General features: G+C 45.9%; 1 protein-coding gene and 1 non-coding gene across 2 annotated transcripts; both read left to right on the top strand.

Annotated features, from left to right (window-relative positions):
* The first annotated feature begins 1,631 nt into the window (after positions 1 to 1,631).
* LOC132005952 (sialic acid-binding Ig-like lectin 13) lies at positions 1,632 to 10,330 on the top strand. Its single transcript, XM_059383476.1, has 9 exons — positions 1,632 to 1,700; positions 1,766 to 2,146; positions 2,330 to 2,608; positions 2,799 to 2,846; positions 6,110 to 6,367; positions 6,449 to 6,733; positions 7,044 to 7,143; positions 7,480 to 7,561; positions 9,146 to 10,330. Exons 1-9 carry the CDS (start codon positions 1,649 to 1,651, stop codon positions 9,326 to 9,328), a joined length of 1,668 nt encoding a protein of 555 aa, XP_059239459.1. The 5' UTR covers positions 1,632 to 1,648; the 3' UTR covers positions 9,329 to 10,330.
* A 204-nt stretch (positions 10,331 to 10,534) lies between these two features.
* On the top strand, positions 10,535 to 10,637 carry LOC132006227 (U6 spliceosomal RNA). The gene has a single exon (XR_009401011.1). It is a non-coding gene; the product is annotated as a U6 spliceosomal RNA (small nuclear RNA).
* The last annotated feature ends 12,072 nt before the right edge of the window (positions 10,638 to 22,709 follow it).

Here is a 22,709-nt window from a genome sequence, read left to right as displayed (position 1 = left end):
TTCATTTCTCAGAACTCTAGAAGCTAGACATTGTGGGCGGAACAGGCTCCTTCACAAGTCTCTCTCCTTGGTTTGTAGGTGGCTGGTTCCCCCTTGTGCTCATGTGGTCTTCTGCTTGTGCATGTCTCTGTCCTAATTCCCCCCCCTTCTTCTTCTTCTTCTTCTTCTTCTTCTTCTTCTTCTTCTTCTTCTTCTTCTTCTTCTTCTTCTAGGATTTTATTTATTTATTCTGAGAGTGAGAGAGAGAGCACATGCAGGGGGAGCAGCAGGCAGAGGGAGAAGCAGACTCCCACTGAGCAGGGAGCCCAATGTGGGGCTCGATTCCAGGACATTTAACTGACTGAACCACATAGGGGCCCCTCCTAATCCCCTGTTCTTATAAAGGCACCATTCTTGCTGGAGTGGAGCTCACCCCAATGGCCTCATTTTACCTTAATGATCTCTTTAAGACCCTATGTCCAAAGATAGTCATATTTGGAGGTACTGAAGTTTGGAGATGAACACATGAAATTTAGGGTGACACAACTCAGCCCATAACAACCTGTGAATATAGACCTCCAGCTATGCACAGAATTAGACCCCTTCCCAAGGCAGCACAGTGAGCATCTGGTACACATGATCTCTTCGTGGGAGGCCACAGACGAAGGAACCCTAAGACACAGCTGGCCAGCAGGACCTTCTTACCAAAAGCAGGAATATGAAGTACCACTGAGGAATGGGCAGGGCCAGACATTTGACGTGTAAGATGGCCACACCCAAGTCCCTGGAAAATGCCCACCACTGTCCTCATATTCTCCCACAGACAAGAGCTGGGCACTGCGATCCCTCCTGTGACCGCTGGGGAAAATGAGCCTTGGAGGGGAGAAGGGACAGGCACGCCTGGGCATTCTCCCTCAACGTCATGCAGTGCTATCATCTTGCTGCAAATGCCCAGCTCTCAGGTGTGGCCTGATGTGGGTGACACCTGGGGTGCCTGGAGCAGAGGGCTGTGAGCCGGCCAGCAAGCCCTGGAATACCAGGGAGTCCTGGTCCTTGTCCACTCTGGCCATTCATGCCTGGGAACTCACCTCCTAGCTGCCCAGAGCAATGGTGTTTCCTACAAGGCCCTGCCCATGCATCCGCCAGCTCACACTGTACCAACAGGAGCTGCTACAGCCTGGAGTTTCTCTGTCCCCTTGGGTGTTAGGGAAGTTTTTAAGAACAGAGATGGAGTCTGTCCTTCTCTACTTGGACTCCACAGCCCTGAAAGGAGGTGTTCATGATGTGGGTGTCGTGCTCACTCATTAATTACACATCAATCACTTCCCTCTTCCACAATGGGGAGGTAGCCCCACCTTTCATGCCTCAAGGTTCTCCTGCTCACCCTTCCTGCATCCCACAACTGGCAGGACTGACCATCTGGGGTTTCTAGAAGCTGTAATTGGCCAGGTAGTCCCTGCCTTCCTGGGACTTCCTGAGGCCGCAGATAGGGACTGGGGGGTGGTGGGTGGCTGGGACCCCATCTGGAAAGTAGAAGTTGTTAGTCTTCAAGGTCCATGCTGTCATCGCCAGTGTTCCAGCACCAACTTCCTCTTCTGTGGTCAGTCACTTTTCAGACATTAGCCTTGGCCTTCGTATTGGGGCTTCCTCTCTGTCCTGTGGCAGCTCCATGACTCTCACCCCAAAGATGCTGCCGCTGCTGCTGTCTCTGCTATGGGCAGGTGAGTGGGCCGAGGGGAGGGGGCCCAGTGGGCTGGAGCTGCCACTCACCCTCGATTCTCCACAGGGTCCCTGGATCAGTATACAAGATACCAGATGCAGGTGCAGGAATCCCTGATGGTGCAGGAGGGCCTGTGCACCTCTGTACCCTGCCACTGCTCCCACCCCCATGAATACACTAATAATGAACCAGCTTATGGCTACTGGTTCCGGAAAGGAGCCAATTCACACCACGATGCTCCAGTGGCCACAAACAACCCAAGTCGTAAAGTGCAGGAGGAGACCCAGGGCCGATTCCGCCTCCTTGGAAACCTCCAGGCCTGCGATTGCTCCCTGGACATCAGAGATGCACAGAGAAGGGACTCGGGGACATACTTCTTTAGGGTGGAGAGAGGGTCTTCAGTGAGATATAATTACCTGCAGAATCAGCTCTCCGTGTTTGTGACGGGTAAGGAATGGGCTTCAAGAGAGGACACATTCCCATGCATGGATCTCGAGGGCTCCTGGGGCAGGGCTGGGAAGGACCCCCTGATCTCCATCCTGGCTGGGGAGGAGACAGCTGGCCTGGGGTGGAGGCTGCTTCTAAGGGCACACTCAGGGTCCCACCACAGGATCTCTCTCTCCTCCTCAGCTCTGACACAGACACCTGACATCCACATCCAGGGGCCCCTAGAATCTGGCCACCCCAAGAACATTACCTGTAGCGTGCCATGGGCCTGTGAGAGGGGGACACCCCCCACCTTCTCCTGGATCGGAGTCGCCCTCCCCTCCTGGGGCTCCAAGGCTCCCCACTCCCCCGAGCTCACTCTCACCCCGAGGCCCCAAGACCACGGCACCAACCTCACCTGTCGAGTGACCTTCCCTGGAGCTGGTGTGAGCACAGAGAGGACTGTCCAGCTCAACGTGTCCTGTGAGTGCCAGGCCAGGGTGCCAGGGTCCCTGAGGGCTGGGGGTGTTGGGCGGGCAGGTTCTTGAATCCTGGGGAGGAAGGAAAGAAAACACCAGACTCCATCCCTTTCTCATTTCTGAAGTTTCTGGGGGAAAAGGGCCAACACCGACCTTCTGCCTCTGAAAACAATTGTGTCTATCTATCTGTTCAGATGCACCCCAGAACCTGACCATCAGTGTGTTCCGAAGAGAAGGTACAGGTAGGGTACAATCTCTCATCTTGGGCTGTGATGCAAATGGCATCTGTCTCCATCCTTCAGAGCAGAGCTGGGGTTTCAGAACTCAGGTGGGAGAAAGGTTCAGGTGTGGGGGCAGCAGAGGTGGGGAGCAGCCCACAGGCTCCTCAAGGTAGAAACTGGTTTCTCCCCACCGCTGACCCGGCTCTCAAGGGCACTGCATGATCTCTGTGCCTGATGGGGGTGGCCATCCCCAGTGTCCCAGCTACGTTCTCCTGCAAATCTCCCTTCATTCCCCTTAGGATCTGGATCCCACCTACTCCTGCAATTCCCTTCCACATCATAGTATTATTGTTTAAAACAGTAAACACAAAATGCGTTTTGGTCTGCTTGGGCTGCCATAACGAAATACCACAGACAGAGGGGCTTAAGCCTCAGACACTCATTCCTCACATTTCTGGAGGCAGGTCCAAGGTCAAGGTGCCAGCCAGTTTGGTTCCCAATGAGAGCTCACTTCTTTTTAAACAGCTGCTTTCTGGCACTGTTTTCTCTCACACAACTAAAAGAAAGTGAGTTCTTTGGTGTCTCCTCTTATAAGAGCACTAATCCAGGGGCACCTGGGTGGCTCAGTTTGTTAAGTGTCTGCCTTCGGTTCAGGTCGTGATCCCACGGTCCTGAGATCAAGTCCTGCCTTGGGCTCCTTGCTCAGCGATGGGCCTGCTTCTCCCTCTCCCTCTCCCTCTGCTGCTTCCTCTGCTTGTGCTCTCTCTCTCTCTCTGACAAATAAATAGATAAAATCTTTTTAAAAAAGAAAAAGAGCCCTGATACCTTCCAAGGCCCCTACTCTCATGACCTCACCTAACCCTAATCACCCTCAAAGACTCATCCAAATACCTCCAAATACCACCATATTGGATGGTAGGGCTTAGACACATGAGCTTAAAGAGAACATGATCCAGTCCCCAGCAAAATGGAGTAAGAATAAAATAGTCTTTGGCACCTGTGTACCTCCCCTCTTGGTTATTTTTCCAAATACAATCTACACATCTACATTTAAAAAAACACACACACATACGTACACACCATGCTATATAACTCCTCTGCATCTCTATTATTTTTTAAGTTTTCATTCAAATTCCATTTAGTCAACATATAATGCAACATTAGTTTCAAGTGTATAATATAGTGATTCATCACTTCCATACCTCACCTGGGGCTCATCACAAGTGCCCTTCTCAATCTCCTTATTTCCCCCTCACCCCTCTTCCTCGTCTCCAGGAAATGATCAGTTTGCTCTGTATAGTTAAGAGTCTGTTTCTTGATTTCTCTCTCTCTCTTTTTGCCTTTGCTCTTTTGTTTTGTTTCTTAAATTCCACATATGTATGAAATCACCTGGTGTTTGTCTTTCTTCCAGCTGACTTATTTCACTTAGCTATTATTTTTTTTAAAGAGTTATTTATTTATTTTAGAGTGAGAGCATGCACACATGCATTTGAGCTGGGGGAGAGGCAGAGGAAGAGGGAGAGAGAGAGAATCTTCAGGCAGAAACCCCACTGAGCCCAGATCCCAACCATTCAGGGCTGGGCTTAGTGCCAGGACCCTGAAATCAAGACCTGAGCCTAAATCAAGATTTGGTCGCTTAACTGGCTAAGCCACCCAGGTGCCTCTCACTTAGCTATTATTTTTTAATAAACTTTTCATGGTGGAGTAATTTTAAGTTTACATTGTACGGAGTTTCTATAAAGCCCTCATCTATCTTCCCTTGTCTTTGAAAGTATTAACACCACCATGATGCATTTGTCCCAACTAAGTAAGTGACATTGGTACATTACTTTCTCTATGCATTCATAGGAAAGCTTCTTCATTCTTACTGAGGATTCCATGGTCTTCCAATTAGAAGTATATTATACTGCGAACTACTTAATGAGTCCCCACTGGTGGAAAGCCATGGTGTTTCCAGACTTTTGTTAAGGCAAATAATACAGAAACAAATAACTTGTATAAACATCTTCCATATGTATACATGTGTCTGTAAGATAATTTCCTAGAAAAGTCCCAAATCAAGGGGTATGTTTGCAATTTCTACAGTTACTGCTGAATCATACTGCACAGAAGCCGTTGTTTTTATAATCTCAACCTGCTGAACATTTTCATCCTTGCTGATATCTTAAGTGAATTCACTGTCATTTTAAGTTGAATAATCATTTTGTAAATAGGTTGTGTAGCTTTCATTATGCTTAAGAGTCATTTGTATTTCTTTGTGGACTTTTTCTTAATGATCTGAAGAAGCTCTTTTTCCATGAAGGAGATCAGCTGTGTGTTACTTGAAAGGGTTTATTTCCAGCCTAATAGTGGCCCTTTGACTTAGCATATGGTGACTTTGTTAGACAAAAACATGGTTTTTTGAGGGAGGCGTTGCATTCAGTGACATACTGGAGTTGGTTCTCACTGGCAGGCAAGAGCCAATTGTGTCCATGTTTTCCCAATTCTGAGTTCAGTGACATTTAGTCGGGTGCTTGAAATCAGCCAACAGGGAAGTATTTACACCAAGGAAATTGACAAATCAAGACTTTTTTTTCTCCCCTCCTCCTCCCCAATGAGCTGGTTGTTAAACACATACCAATAAACCACTGTTACTGTGGTTTCCCTAATCTATTATTATTTCCCTAATCTATTATTTCCCTAATCTATTATTATTTTTGAATCCTCAGCAATGTCATATGTCAACACTCATGCAAGCCTTACAGACTGCCTGCTCTTCCCTGAGCATGCAGAGCCATTTCACACCTTAGCTGCGGCTACACTTTCTGTGCCAGCCTCCAGCAATGTCCTTCCATGCTAGCTCCTGGCCCCTCTCATGCTTCACTTTAGCCTCTTCTCCACAAGGAAGCCCTCCGTGCCCTGACAGTCTCACTGAATTCCCATCTTCAGGGTTCCCCTGAGCACAATGTACCCCCATCACAAAACACATCACACTGCTCTATGACACCTGATTCTGGGTATCTCTCTCGCAAGACTGTGAACTCTCAGACACAACCAAATTAGACAAGTCTTAGTGAACTTAGAGAAAGACAGAATGTACATGGGCCTCTGTACATGGGTGCTTGCTCTCAGTCCTGTCCCCTTCAGCTGACCTCATGATCATGGGGTTCAATCACGTGCTGGAAGAGAAGAAACAGATATACATGATGTGAGGAAAAGAGACAGAGAGAGAGAGAGAGAGAGATTGAGAGAGAGGCAATACCCCCAGTGAGGACCAGGGCTTAGCTTTCTCTCTGTCTTGCCAGGACCTGAGGCTCTGAGCAATGGCTCGTCTCTCCCAGTCCAGGAGGGCCAGCCCCTGCGCCTGGTCTGCATCGATGACAGCAACCCTCCTGCCAGGGTGAGCTGGACCCGGGATAGCCTGACTCTGCAGCCCTCACAACCCTCAAATCCTGGGATCTTGGAGTTTCCCCGGGTGGAACTGGTGAACCATGGGAGATACATCTGCCAAGCTCAGCACCTGTTGGGCTCCCTGGAAGCATCCGTGAGCCTCCTTGTGAAGAGTGAGTTGGGACATATCTGGGAAGGATGCCTGGGTGCTGGGGAGGTTGGCCTCCTCTGATCTCTCTGCTGTCTGCCCACAGCCCCCCTGAAGCTGTTTGGTCCCTCCTGCTCCTGGGAGGGCGAGGACATGCACTGCCACTGCTCGGCTCAATCCCAGCTGCCCCCTTCTGTGCACTGGCGGCTGGGGGAGGAGCTGCTGGAGGGGAACCACAGCAACACCTCCTGGACCCTCACCTCCAGCTCTGTGGGATCCTGGGCCAACAGCTCCCTGAGCCTCAGCGGGCCACTGGGCTCCAGCCTCAGACTCAGCTGTGAGGCCTGGAATGCCCATGGGAAACAGAGCATGGCTATCCTGCTACTGCCAGGTCAGGGAGTTATGACGAGCAATGCCCGGGGAAGGGGGCGCATGAATGAGGGCGCATGAAGACATTGAAGAGACAAGTGGCTCTGACTTGGGCAAAGGGGCACTAGAGGTCAGAGTCATCCATAGGTTGAAGAGGAGAGGGATTGAGGGAAGGGCCAGGGGAACAGGAGGCTGGTGTCACATAGAGGGGTGGGGACAAAGGATCCAGTCCTGGGTAGCTATAGGCACACCCCTGGGTCATGGATTCCAGAAGGCTGGGTGCTCAGGTGCCTTAGCAGGACTGGAGTTTACCCCAGGTCTCTTATCTGCAGGGAGACCCGGGGCCAGGACAGGTGTGATTCAGGGGGCCATCTGGGGAGCTGGTGTCACAACCCTGCTTGCTCTCTGTCTCTACCTCATCATCTTCTTCACGTGAGTGCGGGCTCTGCTTTGAGTGAAGGCCTCCTGAGGTTGGGTGACCCAAAGAATCTCCCAAACTCGAAGCCCAGAGCTGAAGAAACCTGGGGAAGTGATGCAGCCAGAGGGGACACAATTTGTCCAAGTGCATCAGGAATCTAGCCCCTGACATAGAGGCTGGGAGTGATTTGTTCCCACACAGGGTTCCCACTGTCAGGGAGAAGAGAGCATGCATTCTCCTCCTAGTTTCTGTAGCCAGATGGCAGCCTTCCTGCCCTGCCTCAGTCAGTCATCCTTCCAGGCTCCCAGCTGTGAGCAGCCAGGCTGAAAGGCTCTGATCTCTCCCCTCAGAGTGAAGACCTACAGGCAGAAGTCAACCAGGAAAGCAGTGTGCAGGGATGGCCTCCATCCAGCCTCAAAAATGGTCTCCCAGGTGAGTGGCTGGGCATCTCTTTCTATCTGGTGTCCCTCCTGGACACACCTCTCCTGGGATGGACCATGGGGTGGCTCACTCAGCATGCTAAAAGGTGAGTCCATCATGGACCCTCCAAATTTGGTCCTCCCTCGGGATTTCCGGCTGGGCTCAACTCAGAGACCCGAGAGCCCCCTTTTCTTCTCCCCTCCCGTCCATCAGCAAGACCCAGTAAGTTCCACCCATTTCCCTTTTAGCAAAGTTTTTTTTTTTTTTTTCATTTAGCCCCTTCCCCGCTGAGCCCTCACTGTCTCCCTCCTGGGCCACTTTCTGTGCTTTACCTCCACGACGCCACCTCTCCACCTTACCTCCCAAGCTTTGGGCAAGAAATTACCCAAACACCTGTGACCCCACTGTCTGAATCAGCATGGTTCAACAAGATAATATGAACCATGTACATGGCTAAAATTTACTAATGGCCACATTTAAAAAATAGAAAGAAATATGAGATCAGTTTTAATGTAATATATTATTTAACCCAATACATTCAAAATATTATTTACCATCATATCATCAGAATCAATGTACAGATTATTAATGAGATAGTCTGAATTATTCCTTCCCCTCCTTCCCCTCCTTCTCCTTCTTCTCTTCCTCTCCTTCTTCTTTTTCTCCTTCTTCTTCCCCTTCTTCCTCTTCCTCTTACCCTTTCCCTTCCCTTTTTCCTTCCCCTTCCTCCTCCTCCTCTTCCCCCACTCCTTCTTCTTCTTTTCATACTAAGTCTTTGAAATCCAGAGTATGTTTCACACTCATGGCACACCTCCGCTCAGAATCTCCATGTTTTATGTGTTCAGTAACCACATGTGGCTAGGAGCTACCGTATGGGACATGTAGTCCAGTTTCCTTGGTCTGGTGTCCCATGACCTGTCCTCTGCTGAGCTCTCCAGCCCACTTCCTTCCCCTGCCCACAAAAGTAGCTCCTTAACCCCAGGCAGGGCTTGTTTTCTGTAACTTTGTGCCTTTGCACACATGATTTCCTTTGACCTTCCTCATTTGCACTAGCCAGATCCCTAATTCACCTTTCACGCTCCAGTTTGAATATCCCTCTGCCCTATGCAGGCAGACCGTCACCATACCTCCCTGTAATAATCACAGGCACGTTCCCAGCATCGTGTGAACCCCTGGGTCGATGCTGCTCCTGTGTACCAGATCATAAGTTACAATTTTAGTGTGTGTGTGTGTGTGTGTGTGCGTGCGTGCGTGTGACAATTTGGTACTGTCTCCTTGTCCTGATAGGCTGTTTGAGATCAGAGATTATGTGTGCTGAAGAGTTTCTTGACCTTGCTTACTCTGTTTTAATATCTATAAAATGAGGACAACAGTTATACCATCCACAGGGGAGTGGGGGGAGTTGTAAGGATTCAATGTCATCATGATAAAAATTTGTTAAAGATACAAATGAATGAATGAGTGAATGAATGAATGGATGGATGAATGCTCAGGAAATGGGCAGGAAGTGGATAAATGAGTAAGTGCACCCCAGCCCATTCTTCCCTTCTCCAGACCCAAAGGGCAGCTCCAATGACTTTCATTCATTCCACTCAGGATCACCTGAGCAAACGCTGCTCAGCCAGCCCCTCAGACCACCTGCCCCCAGCTGCCGCCACCTCCCCCTCAGAGAAGGAGCAGGAGCTCTACTACGCCAGCCTCAGCTTCCACGGGCTGAACTCGCACAACTTTCAGAAACAGGAGACCACTGAGTATGCAGAGATCAAGATCCAGAAATGATAACCCCAACCTGATCCCTGCCTCCAGGAGAGCCAGCTCTGACTGGAGCCTGGACAGGACATCTCTGAAGAAACGTATAGCAGACACTGATTCCTTAGGAGTTGACAGCCTTCAGAACCAAAGTTTATAAATTGGAATGTGACACTTTTTAGAGTGGCAGAAAATAACAGATTCCTGATTTCAAACATCAGGCGAGGCACTTTACCTCCCCATGTCTCCCTGTGTTCCCTTCTCTGTGAAATGGGGAATAATATTCATCAGGTACATTGTTCAGTGGGGAAAAAATGCACCATTGGCATTGTTAAGCAAATCCTTATGTGTTAAGTTTACCTCAGGATGGAGGGAGAGATCAGCTTTTGAACATGTATTATTTTGACTTTTGTTTTGTTTTTCTTTGTATTATTTTTAAAAGTAAAAATATTTCTGAATGTAACTCTGGCAGGAGTAGATATTTCCCAATACAAGTGTCTAACGAAGGATTCATTCACAGTATAAAAAGAATATATAAGAATCTTCCAAAAATCAGTAAGAAAAAGGCACACAACCTAATAAAAAAGCGAGATATTCAAAGGGCCCATAGGCATATAGAAAGGTATTTAATGTCAGTAGCTTTCAAGAAAATGCAAGTAAAGACCCCAGTGCTAGGTCACTGCACAGCCACCACTATGATTAAAATAGTAAAAATGGTATCAAGAACATCAAGTATTAAAGACACTACACCAAGTGAAATAAGCCATCACCAAAAGACAAACACAGCATGAGATGAGTTATACGAAGTATCTAAAGTAACCAAATTCTTAGAAACAGAAGGTAAAGGGGGATTATGGGAGGGGAAACAAGAAACAGCTTTCAGTAGGTAGGGATTCAGTTCTGCAAGATGAACACTTCCTAGAGCTTAATGATGTACATGTAGTTAATGCTACTGTACCACGCACTTAGAAATATTTAAGATGATAAAATTTATGTTTTTTTAAACTACAATAAAATGGAGTACTTTAAAAACCCATTATTTAAAAAGGGGTTGGGGATGTGGATGGACAATTAATGGTTAATGGGTATAGAATTTTACCCATTCTAGGGACAGATGATAACGACAATTGCTCAATGTAAATGCAGTTCATGCCACTAAATGTGCACTTGAAACAGTAGATTGTAAGTTGTGTCTACATTGCCACAATGACATTTTTTTCTTAAAGAATATCAAGTATGCTTCAGCAGCACCTATCCTAAAATTGGAAAGAACCTGAGAAGGTTAGCATGGCCCTTGTGTAAAAATGTCAGTGTTGGTGAAGATGAGGAGCAACTGGAACTCTCCTACATTGTCAAGGGGGAGGGGAGTGAGAACTGGTACAAGACCCTTGGGAGAATGCTGGTCACTCTCGACTGACACTGAGAATGGAGCCAGCAATTTCATTCCAAGGTGTGTTCAAAGAAGCATTCACCAAATGTGTACGAGAACGTTCATGGCAGCTGTGGCTGCCAGGAAAAAATTGAACCCACCCAAATGCCCATCAACAGTAAGGTAGATAGACTGCAGCGTATTCACACAATGGAAAAAGAAAATAACAGCTCTGTACAACACGTGAGAAGCTTAGAGACATAATGTGAAATAATCCAGACGCAAGAGTCTTCACTATGTGACATCTTTGATGTGAGGTTTCGAAACAGACAAAACCAAGATGATTATCATATGATCTCTCTGATACGAGGAGTTTGAGAGGTAGGGTGGGGGGTTTGTGGGGTAGGGAAGGAAAAAATAAAACAAGATGGGATCAGGAGGGAGAGAAACCATAAGAGACACTTAATCTCACAAAACAAACTGAGAGTTGTTGGGGGGAGTGGAGGAGGGAGACGGTGGTGGGGTTATGGACACTGGGGAGGATATGTGCTATGCTGAGTGCTGTGAAGTGTGTAAGCCTGATGATTCACAGACCTGTACCCCTGGGGCAAATAATACAATATATGTTAATAAAAATAATTTTTAAAAAAGAAACAGACAAAACTAATCTTTGCCATTGGAAGTGTAGATACTGGTTGCCATTGGGGGGTAGTGACAGGAAGGGTCCAGTGGGGCCCTCCTGAGGTCTTCCAGTAATGATTTGTATCTTGATCTGGGTCCTAACTGCTCAGATGTGGTCACTCTCTGAAACATTTTTGAGTAAAACATTTGTGGTTTGTGCCCTTTTCTGTTTGAATAGTACTCTTTAACAGAATTTACATTAAGATTTTTTTAAAAGATGGGGTTTCCACTCAGGTCATGAACTCATGGTCTGGACCAAGCCTAGTACCGGGCTCAGGGGAGTCTGCTTCTCTTTCTTTCTTTCTCCTTCTGCCCACATCAACTCATACATGTTCTCTCTCAAATAAATAAACAAAAATTTAAAAAGATTTTAAAAATATTATCCTTGTAATTATCTAACTCTGATTTCCACCAACTCTAAGCTCCCCCAGGGCAGGGACTATGTCTGGCCCTGTGCTTTTAGAACTCAGCCTTGGACACAACACATGAAGTGGGCTCAGGAAACCTCTGAAATGCCTACCACTCAGGTGCAAGGGGACAACATGCCTAGGCTCTGCTGGGGCCTCCAGCTTGTATTTCTACCCCAGAGCTCTCTCCTGGACTCTAAACCTGCATGTTTTCTTGGACATGTCTCACTGAAGGACCACAGGCTCCTCACTTTCAATGCATCCCAGACTGGCTCCATGTCTTTCCTCATGTCTGGTTCTCCCCTAGGTTCTCCCTCCAGGATGTGGGAATGTTCCACAGGACATGCTGTCTGATACCCACCATCTTAGCAAGGAGGGCATCATGCTCCCATGTCTCCATTAACTGCTATGTCCCACCAGGGCACAATTTCTGGTCTGGCACTCACTGGGATCTGGTGAAACAGGTCTCTTCCTCTTCTCCAATTTACACTCCTCTCTGGCTGTTCCTCTAAGAGGTCACTGTCTGAATCGCTTCCTGAATCTCATGAGTCTGCATCTTTTCCTCCCCCACTGGAAGCCATGAGGTCCCCTTGGCCATGGTATAAAGTGCCCCAATAGTACTCAAGGCCCAACTTGCAGCATTAAGCCTTCTTCCACCCCTTCCTGCTATCCTGGGGAAGACTCTGGAGCTCCCTCCTCTGGAAGGAGATCACATTAATCTCTCCACCATTGCATTAATCTTTAATCACAGGGTCTAGAGACCGTCTAAGTGGTTTTTGTGATGTTGGTAGTGGACACTGGTTAAATGTTTAAGCCCCTTCATAGTAGCCAAAACGTGGAAACAACCCAATGCCCATCAACGGATGAATGCAAAAACAAAATGTGGTCTATCCCTAAAACAGAGTATTATTCAGCCATAAAAAAAGGCTGAAGTCCTGATACATATGATGTGCATGAACCTCAAAAATATGCTAAGTGGGGTACTCCAGACACAAAGGCTACTTATTTCATTATTCCATTTATATGAAATACGTAAAATAAGTAAATTCATGGAGATGGAAAGCTGATTACAGGCTGCCATGGACTGCGGAAAGGGTGAATGTTTAGTCGGTGTGGGGTTCCTCTTTGGAGTGACTAAAACGTTCTGGAATCAGATAGAGGTGGCGGTTGCACAACATGGTGGATGTACTAAATGCCACTAAATCATTCACTTTAAAATCATCTAGTTTTAGGGGAGCCTGAGTGGCTCAGTGGGTTAAAGCCTCTGCCTTTGGCTCAGGTCATGATCTCAGGGTCCTGGGATCGAGCCCCGCATCGGACTCTCTGCTCAGCAGGGAACCTGCTTCCTCCCTTCTCTCTCTTTGCCTGCCTCTCTGCTTACTTGTGATCTGTCTGTCAAATAAATAAATAAAATCTTTAAAAAAATCATCTAGTTTTAAAGGAATAAATAAATAAAAATCATCTAGTTTATGAAAAAATCATCTAGTTTATGTTACATGAATTTCCCCTTAATTAAGAAAAATGACTTAAGTTCTTCAAAGTTATTCAAATGCCCATTTCACCACTTGACCTGTTGCTGCTTCCGATTGCTCCTCCCTCCAATGAAGATAACAACATTTCCTAGCTCATTTGGTGGTTTTGAGAATGCACTGAATTAATGCACACAGGGAGGCTCTGTCCCCAGTGTGTGGTGAGCAACTCTTGGATACTGGTCAAAGTGAACTCAGCCAAGGGCCGAACGCTGCCCAGGCAATCCTTTGACTGGTCAAATGACCTCTAGGCTTCAATTTATAGACGCACGATATCAAGTTGTCTACCCAACCCTGATCAAGTGGGCGACTAACCCTGTGGTCCCAGGGAAAGGCCATTAATGTGCAAGTGAGGAAGGAGAAGTGTAAGGCCTATTTCAAGTCTTCACATCCAGGGGTTTTGTTTCACTTCCCCCTCTCTCATCGCCCATTCCCATGAGTCACCAAGTTCCCGATCTATCTCCTCCCCCCCCCCGCCCCCCGCATGCCTGGATCAGGTCTTCTTGACCTTTCTCCCCAGGACCATTAAAACAGCTGCCTCCTCAGCCTCTAGGTTCCCCATTAGGCCATCTATCCTCCCCTGCTAAACATCCTTCTGTGACTGCCCCTCTCCCTCCAGATGAGGGGTCAACTCCAATGAGAGCAACTCAGGAATTTTCACAATCTCACTGTCACCTACCACACCCTTTTCTCTCAACCACCATCCTTCACACACCTCAGCCACATCCTTGTCACTCCCAGAACATCCATGCCCTGTTGTGCTCTCCATGCTTCCTTCACATGGTTCCATCTCACTGCAATAGATGGATAAAGGGGTTTCTCCATCTTTATGGCACATACTTATCTTTTGAGATCCCCCTCAAATCCACCTCCTCAGACAAGCTGCATTTCCTCCCTGATTCCCACCCCCTGCGCTGTAGCTTCCCATGTGTTGGATTAGGGCATGGTTTAACAACCTCAGTGCTATTGGTATTTGGGCATTAGGGACTGAATGATTCTTCATGGTGGGGAGCTGTACTGTGCACTGTAGGATGTTAAGCAATGGCCTTGGCCTCTACCCCCAGAATGTCAGGAGCTTCCTCTACTCATCTTTGACTACCAAAAATGTCTCCAAACATTGCCAAGTGTAAATGGAGTGGGGAGGTTGGTGCACAAAGGTCACTGCTTGAGAAGCACTGGGTTAGGGCCACCCTTCTCTGCACTCATACAGATACTTCAACAGAATGACCAACTTTCTCTAGTTCTTCTTTTCAAGGTCACCACAAACACCACTTCACTCCTGGCCAGTTACAAAACAACTGAGTACAGTCCGTTACTTTGCATAACATCTGTGAGGGACACCTTGAGAAATCCCTACTTTTCTTCCCATTTCTTCATTCTCCAAACTTTTACTGCATGCCTATTTGGGGAACACCAAGGCGAAGAAGATAACTGTTTCGGCCTCAGAAGAGCTCAAGTTCATCCATTGGATTCAAGGAAGGGACAGAAATACACAACCTTTAAAACACAGCATGATGAGGCCTCTATAAAGATGGGAATAGGATATTAAACAGATAAGTTGAGCCCATGGTCTGAGGACACAAGGGTGAAAGCTCTGACCTCTGCCTCAGAGGTGGGAAGAGGGTTAGAAAAGGATTTTGAGGGGAAACTCTTTTCAAGCTCCATCCTGAGGGGCAAGCAGGAGTTGGCCAAGCCTAGGAGGAAAAAGCAGCCCAGGTAGTGATAACATCAGATACAAAGCAAGGAAGTGGGAGCTGACCTGGCAGCTTTTTGGGCAAGGACAGTCAGTTTGCAATAGGTGGAACCTGAGGTGAAGGAGACAAGGTTAATTTTCCCTCTGAAACTCTGGCTGGCATCTGGTCTCCAAGGGCCCCCTGTAGCCAGGCTGAGAAAGCCGGGCTTCATCCTCCAGTCTGCCACATTAAAAAAATAAATGGATTTAGATAGAAACTTTGTTCAAAAGGATTATTGCAACAAGAAAAGGAGGATTATTGCAATAGGGGAAGGAGGATTCCTCTTGCCACAGAACAAGTTTGAATAAATCTGAAAAGAAGGAAATGATTCAGGGCATCTTTTCTGGTCACAGTGGAATGAAACTAGAAATTGATGACAAGAAGGAAAACTGGAAAACTCACAAATATGTGGAAATAAAAAAACACACTCCTAAACAACCAGGGTGTCAAAGAGGAAATTGCAAGGAAAACTAGAAAATAACTCAGGCAAAAGAAAGATAAAACACAGAATACCAAAATTCATGGGATGCAGTGAAAGCAGTGCTCAGGGAGAAGTGGAAAGCTATAAATACTTACCTTAAAAAGGAAGAAAGACTTCAAATAAATTGCCTAACTTCATGTATTAAGGATCTAGATGAGGAAGAATAAATGAAACCCAATGTTAGCAGAAGGATTGAAATAAAAAGATTAAAATGGAGATGATTGAAAGAGAATGGAGCAACAATGAGATAATCAACAAGACCAGAAGTTGGTTCTTTGAAAAAGATCAGCAAAGTTGACCTACTTTTACCTAGAGCAACTAAGAAAGTAAAAGACTCAAATTACAAAATGAGGAATAAAAGTGAGGACATTATTACTGATTCTACCAAAATAAAAAACGATTATAAAAGCATACTGTGAATAATTGTACACTAACAAACTGGGTAACCTGGACAAATGAAGACATTCCTAGAAACACATAAACACTAGCAAGACTCAATCATGAACAAATGGAAAATCTGATAGATCTATAATTAGTAAGATTGAATCAGTAATCAAAAACCTTCCAACAGGGGTGCCTGGGTGGCTCAGTGGGTTAAAGCCTCTGCCTTCGGCTCAGGTCATGATCCCAGGGTCCTAGGATCGAGCCCCGCATAGGGCTCTCTGCTCAGTGGTGAGCCTGCTTCCCCTTCTCTCTCTGCCTGCCTCTCTGCCTACTTGTGATTTCTCTCTCTGTCAAATAAATAAATAAATAAAATCTTAAAAAACAAAAACAAAAGCAAAAACAAAAACCTCCCAACAAAGAAAAGCTCAGGATCAGATGGTTTCATGGGTGAATTCTATCAAACATTTAAAGAATTGGGAATGCCTGGCTGACTCAGTTGGTAGAGTATGTGACTCTTGATCTTGGAGTTCTAAGTTCAAACCCCATATTGGCTGTAGAGATGACTTAAAAATAAAATCCTTAGAAAAAAAATAAAGGAGAATTAATACCACCCCTTCTCACACTCTTTCAAAAAGATCAAAGAGAAAGGAATATTTCCTAACTCATTCAATGAGGCCAAGTTTATCCTGATGGCGAAGTCAGATAAAAATTGAACTTCAACAACTATCACATGATCTCCCTGATATAAGGAAGTAGAGAAGCAACATGCAGAGTTTGGGAGGTGGGAAAAGAATAAATGAAACATGATGTGATTGGGAGGGAGACAAACCATAAGTGACTCTTAATCTCACAAAACAAACTGAGGGCTGCTGGGGGGGAGCTAGAGGGAGAGAGTGGTTGGGTTATGGACATTGGGGAGGGTATGTGCTATGATGAGTACTGTGAAGTGTGTAAACCTGGCGATTCACAGACCTGTACCCCTGGAGCTAATAATACATTATATGTTAATTTAAAAAATTGAACTTCATCAGAATTGAACATTTTTGTGCTTCTAATGACATTTTTGACATTGTGAAAAGACAACCCACAGAACGAGAGAAAATATTTGCAAATCAGATATCTGAATCTGGAATTTAAGAAACAAAACAAATGAACAAACAAAAAAAATACAAAAAATACACTCTTTTTAAAAATTTTTATTTATTTATTTGACAGAGAGAGAGATCACAAGTAGGCCAAGAGGCAGGCAGAGAGAAAGGGAAGCAGGCTCCCTGCTAAGCAGAGAACCCGATGTGGGTCTCGATCCCAGGACCCCAGGATTATGACCTGAGCTGAAGGCAGAGGCTTAACCCACTGAGCCACCCAAGTGCCCCCCCAAAATACACTCTTAAATATGGAGAGCAAATTGGTGGTTGCAAGAGGAGAGGTGGTGGGGAGATGAGTGAAGTAAAGAATGGGAATTAAACTATACAGTTAAGGTGATGAGTAATGGAGTATTGTTGCTCCATTCTCTTTTAATCATCTCCATTTTAATCTTTTTATTTCAATCCTTCTGCTAACATTGGGTTTCGTTTATTCTTCTTCATCTAGTTTCTTAATACATGAAGTTAGGCAATTTATTTGAATTGCACATATACAATTCTATATGTACTCTATAAGGGTTTGTAAGATATGTACTCTATAAGAGTACATATAGAATTGTTGAACAACTATATTGTACTCCTAAAACTAATACCTCATTGTATGTTGGTTAAACTTCAGTTAAAAAACATAAAAATAACATTACCCTTCAGGAATGTGCAATTAAAACTACAATAAAGTATCACTACAAAAACACCAGAATGGCTAAAATTAAAAATTAGCTATTACCAGGCGTTGACAAGGATGTGGAGCACCTCTAACTCACAGGTTGCTGGCGTTAAGTGTAAATTGGCTCTTCCACTTGGAAAATTCTTTGGCAGTATCTCACCAACTAAACACATGCCTAACCTGAAATTTTTTTATTGCTGTTTTCCATTTAAGAAATATTTATTGGGGCGCCTGGGTTAAGCCTCTGCTTTCGGCTCAGGTCATGATCTCAGGGTCTTGGGATCGAGCCCCACATTGGGCTCTCTGCTCAGCAGGGAGACTGCTTCCCTCCTCTCTCTCTGCCTACTTGTGATCTCTCTCTCTGTCAAATAAATAAAAATAAAAATAAAAATCTTTAAAAATAAATAAATAAAATATTTAAAAAAAAAGAAAGAAAGAAAAGAAATATTTATTGACAGGTACTGTGGGAGATACAAAGATGACTCCAACACAGATCCTGCCCCAAAGGAGCTTACAGTCTGGTAGGGGAGATAGAACATGTACAGGGGAGACATGGTCAGAGCTATATTTCAGTAAGATGAATCTGATACTGCCAACATGAAACTTTGAGTTCCTGTCCCCTCGGCTTGTCCAAGATTAAATGAAAACATATCGATGAATATTAAATATCCTCAATATTCCAAGCATGCAAGAAACCACAGTGAAAAAAGACAAAACAAAACTTTGCTTACAGTGAGTTTACCTTCTAGTGAAGGAGTCAAACCATAAGCAAAACTGTAACTTAGTGGCAATAAGTGTTTTTGAAAATGTTCAGTGGAAAAAGGAAATGTTCAGTGGTTAAGAACGTGTTTAATGAGCAGAACTCATTAAACGAAGTTCTGAGGAACTCAGGAACTTCCTGAGTGAGGAAGGTAGTAGAGTAGTTTTCATTAGAAACATCAAGAAAAGCTTCTCTAAAAAGAAAGCATCCGGGGCGCCTGGGTGGCTCAGTGGGTTGAGCCGCTGCCTTCGGCTCAGGTCATGATCTCGGAGTCCTGGGATCGAGCCCCGCATCGGGCTCTCTGCTCAGCGGGGAGCCTGCTTCCTCCTCTCTCTCTGCCTGCCTCTGCCTGCTTGTCATCTCTCTCTGTCAAATAAATAAATAAAAATAAAAATAAAATAAAAATAAAAAGAAAGCATCCACATTCCCACAGCACCGCCTGATTGGCTCAAGTCCTGCTTGCGGGCTACAGCTGCCTCATTGATTGGCTGCAGCGTGAGGACGAGTGCAGCCTTTGATTGGCTGCGGAATGGGTGTGTAGTCGCTGATTGCCTTCAGGGTAGGCCTATCCAGTCGCTGATTGGCTGTAGAATAATCCCATCAACTGCTGATTGGCTGCAGGCTAGGCACACCCATCTGAGGCGGTAGGGCAGAACCAACCGAGACTCCAGGCTCCCCCACAGCCTTCCCCGCGCCGCAGAGCAAAGTCTCTTGGCGTCGCGAGCCTGTCTTAGCTTGTTGGCTCTTCTGGCAGCCGTTGAGTGCGAGATTTGCGTTGGGCCTGCCCGGACTGGGCTTACAGGAAAGCGGGGCTTCTCAGTCAGGCGGTGGGTGCCCGGTTCAGGAGTCAGGTTCGTTGGGGGTGGTGGGGGGCGACACCTTCAGGCTCCAGGGCGGCGCCTCGAGTCTCTGGTGGGGGGGGGGTGTCAGTCAGACGCGGCCGCCCCCTGAGAGCAACCACCTGCTTTTCAGTCCGTCCGTCCGTTCATGGGGCCTGACTGCCTTCCGCCTGCCACCTGGTGGGTCACCTGGTCAGCCTCAAGGCCCCCCCGGGGGTCACCAAGCGGTCGGTTGGTAATGATCATATTAGTGCCTTTAGGAGTCCACAGGTCATTGGGTTGCAGACCAGTGAATGAGTTAATCCAATAATCCGCCTGCTCTGTAGCCGCCCTGTTAGTTCACACGCTCCCTCTGAACCAGTCCCTTAACAAGTTAATCCCCAGGTAAAGCCCTCAGTCGTTGGTCCCGTGGTTATCCCAAGTGAAAGCAAGTTAATCGGCTTCACTGTTAGTCTCCGGCATTTTCTAGAAAATCAGCTTTCCAGTCAGCCTAAGTAGGTCTGTCGTCCAAAAGTGAGAGCTTCCCTCAGCAAGTCTGGAAAGCCCTCTGGGCCGCTGGGACTCCGCCAAGGAAACGCGCAGACGCAAGAAAGTGTGCTGAGGCCGGTCTAGCCAGGAGCCCTTGGAACAAGAGCCGAAGGTAAACTGGAGAGGAGAAATGATGGGCCCAGGGAAGGGTAAAGGGGAGGAAAGCAGCTGGGATGCCTGAGGAGTCATCCTGCGTGTAAAGCCTGGCAGAAAAGAGCATCAATGAATTAGCATTTTAGAGTTGGATGGATCACTACATCTCAAATCATAAAACCCACGGGTGTTACAGATGAGGAGACCGACGGAAAAGCAGCAGAAAATATTTGACCAAGGTTATTCAGTGATTTACTAGCAGAGCCTGGGCCAGAACCCAGACAGGGTTCCCACGTGCAAAATGGAGTTTTAAATCAGAGAAGGTTGGGTATGGGCAGTGCAAAAAGGGAGCAGGTGTGGCTTTCCTCCATCTAGCTTTCTGCTCAGATGTCACTTCCTCAAAGAGGTCTTTTCTGACCACCCTATCTAAACTGTCTCCCCACTGTCCCCCATCCCATAATCCTCTATCCTATTATCCTGCATTATTTTTCTTGCATAGTACTTAATAGCTATCAAATTAGCTTGATTGCAAACTTGTTTACTGTCTGCCTTCCATACTAGAATGAGGACAGGCGCTGTCTCATTCTTGGTTACCACCTTATCCCCATGCCTGGCATAAAGGAGGTGCTCAAAATGTTGGTTGCTGGAGGGAATGAAGGAGCGTGCCATCACTAGGGACTGGGCTTCTTGAAATTCATTAGTGGGAGCAGACTGTGTTTGGAAGTAGAGAGCCTCCGTAGAGTGGCAGGTAGTGAGATCAGAGAAACAAAAGGAGAGGGCTACTACATGCAGAACTTTGACTTTTTCTCTGAGATGAGAATCACTGGAGAGTTTTGAGCAGAGAAGGGCCAGGAGCTTGCTGAAATGCTGGTAGGTTCCCTCCGGCTACCACTGTGGGGAATAGAATGGACAGGGACTAAAGGTAGAGCACAAGGCCAGCGAGCAGGTTACTGTAGCAACCGGCTACATGGTGAGAGAGGATGGTGGCTTGGGCCAGGATGGTCACAGTGGACTGATTTGAAGTGGTGAGATTTTGAATATATTTTTAAAACAGTGCCAGGATGCCTGGGTGGCTCAGTTGATGAAGCGTCTGCCTTTGGCTCAGGTCATGATCCTGGGGTCCTAGGATCAGGTGCCACATCAGGCTCCTTGTTCAGTGGGAATCCTGCTTCTCCCTCTGCCTGCCGCTCCCCCTGCTCATGCTTGCTCTCTCTCTCTCTCTCTCTCTCTCTCTCTGACAAATTTTAAAAATCTTTAAAAAAATAAAATAAAAAATAAAAGCTGTTCCAACAGGATTTTCTGACATGCTATGGAATTTGAGAGAAAAGAGAGTAGTCAAAAAGGACTCTAAGGTTTTGATTCTTGATTTCTTCCTAGGTACAATTTCATTTGATTTAGAGATGTGTTTCCTAAGTTTGAGGTGATTGATTTTTTTCCTTCTTCTGAGTTGAGAGTAAGGATGCTTAAACTTTTAATTTTACTTTCTACACTTGCCTGTTGGCCAAAGAATGTAGGTAGTTTACACATTTTCTGCTCTCTTGAAAGTTGGTGTGCGGCGGTGCCTGGGTGGCTCGGTTGGTTGGGCATCTGCCTTCGGCTCAGGTCATGATCTCAGGGTCCTTCTACTCCCTGCTCAGTCGGGAATCTCTTTCTCTCTCCCTCTGCCCCCCTGCTCTGCTTGTGCTCTCTCTCTCTCTCTCTCTCTCTCTAATGAATAAATAAATCTTAGAAAGAAAAAAAGAAAGAAAGAGAGAGAGAAAGATAGCCAGTTGGTATGGAGAAAGAGGAACTTGAGTTTTAAATCTGTCTCTAACTACACTTGCTCAGTGCATTGAGAAAATCACTTATTTCTCCAACCTTCAGTTTCCTCCCCCATAAGGGGGAAATCATAAGACTTAATTCCTCAGAGTTTCTGGAAATAAATGAAGACTACCCAAATGAGAACAAACAAATTACTTACTCAGAGCTTGCTGTAACAAGAGAGTCAGCCACCAGCCCTTGCATTCGGCCAGTGACTCAAAGGCAGGCAGCATCATGGGAAAAAAAAGTTTCTGATAGGGTCAGATTAGAGACTGTGATCATGGCGAAGCTGAAGTTTAGCCAGTTAGAAGTGGCGGCACCTTATGTGATTGGATTGGGAGCAGATTTGACTTTTTATTGGTTCTCAGCTGGAAGCAGGGGCCCAAAATAGGGAACTTGGTACTCATTGACAAAGTTCTGAGTGTTCTGGGCCAGTTGCTGCAGAGACTGTGATTTGTGGACTTCCTGGACTTGTGACTACAAAGTGAGGCTCAGGGTCATATACGCCACATAGTTGAGGCTCAAGTGTCACATACGGTATGGCCATTGTCTGTATATTCAGTCTCTCAGATTGTTGGGAGGAATAAATGGGATGATGTATGTGGGAAGTTGCAGGATTTTAGTAGCTAAATAAATATTAGTTTAAAATATATTGAAATTTCATTATGGTCTAATTATGCAATCCTGTCTTTGTTTTCATTTACTAAGTCATCTTTATGAAAAGAATTGGTTGTAATACATGAATGCAAACTTCTGTGGCAAACAATGCCAAAGTGTATGAAATAAAACTGACAATCCTACTTCATTTTTTCTCTAATCACTGCTCTACTCATGGGTAAGTACTGGTACCAGCATATTATGTATCTTTTCAGATCTTTGTTTTATTTATGTATTACATATGAACATATAACTTATATATGAGCATATATATTTACATGTAATACACATATATAAAGCTTTTGTATAAATGACAATGATCAAATTTTCATTTACATGAA

The sequence above is a fragment of the Mustela nigripes genome, chromosome 17 (genome assembly GCF_022355385.1).
Source record: "Mustela nigripes isolate SB6536 chromosome 17, MUSNIG.SB6536, whole genome shotgun sequence".
NCBI classification, from domain to species: Eukaryota; Metazoa; Chordata; class Mammalia; order Carnivora; family Mustelidae; genus Mustela; species Mustela nigripes.
Note: the sequence above shows the minus strand (reverse complement) of the source record. Positions and strands in the feature narration are given on the sequence as shown.

Coding starts and splice junctions, on each gene's coding strand:
- LOC132005952 (XM_059383476.1), top strand. CDS start 1,649: ATGACTCTCACCCCAAAGATGCTGCCGCTGCTGCTGTCTCTGCTATGG. Junction 2,147..2,329: donor GCTCTCCGTGTTTGTGACGG/GTAAGGAATGGG, acceptor TCTCCTCCTCAG/CTCTGACACAGACACCTGAC. Junction 2,847..6,109: donor GTTCCGAAGAGAAGGTACAG/GTAGGGTACAAT, acceptor CTGTCTTGCCAG/GACCTGAGGCTCTGAGCAAT.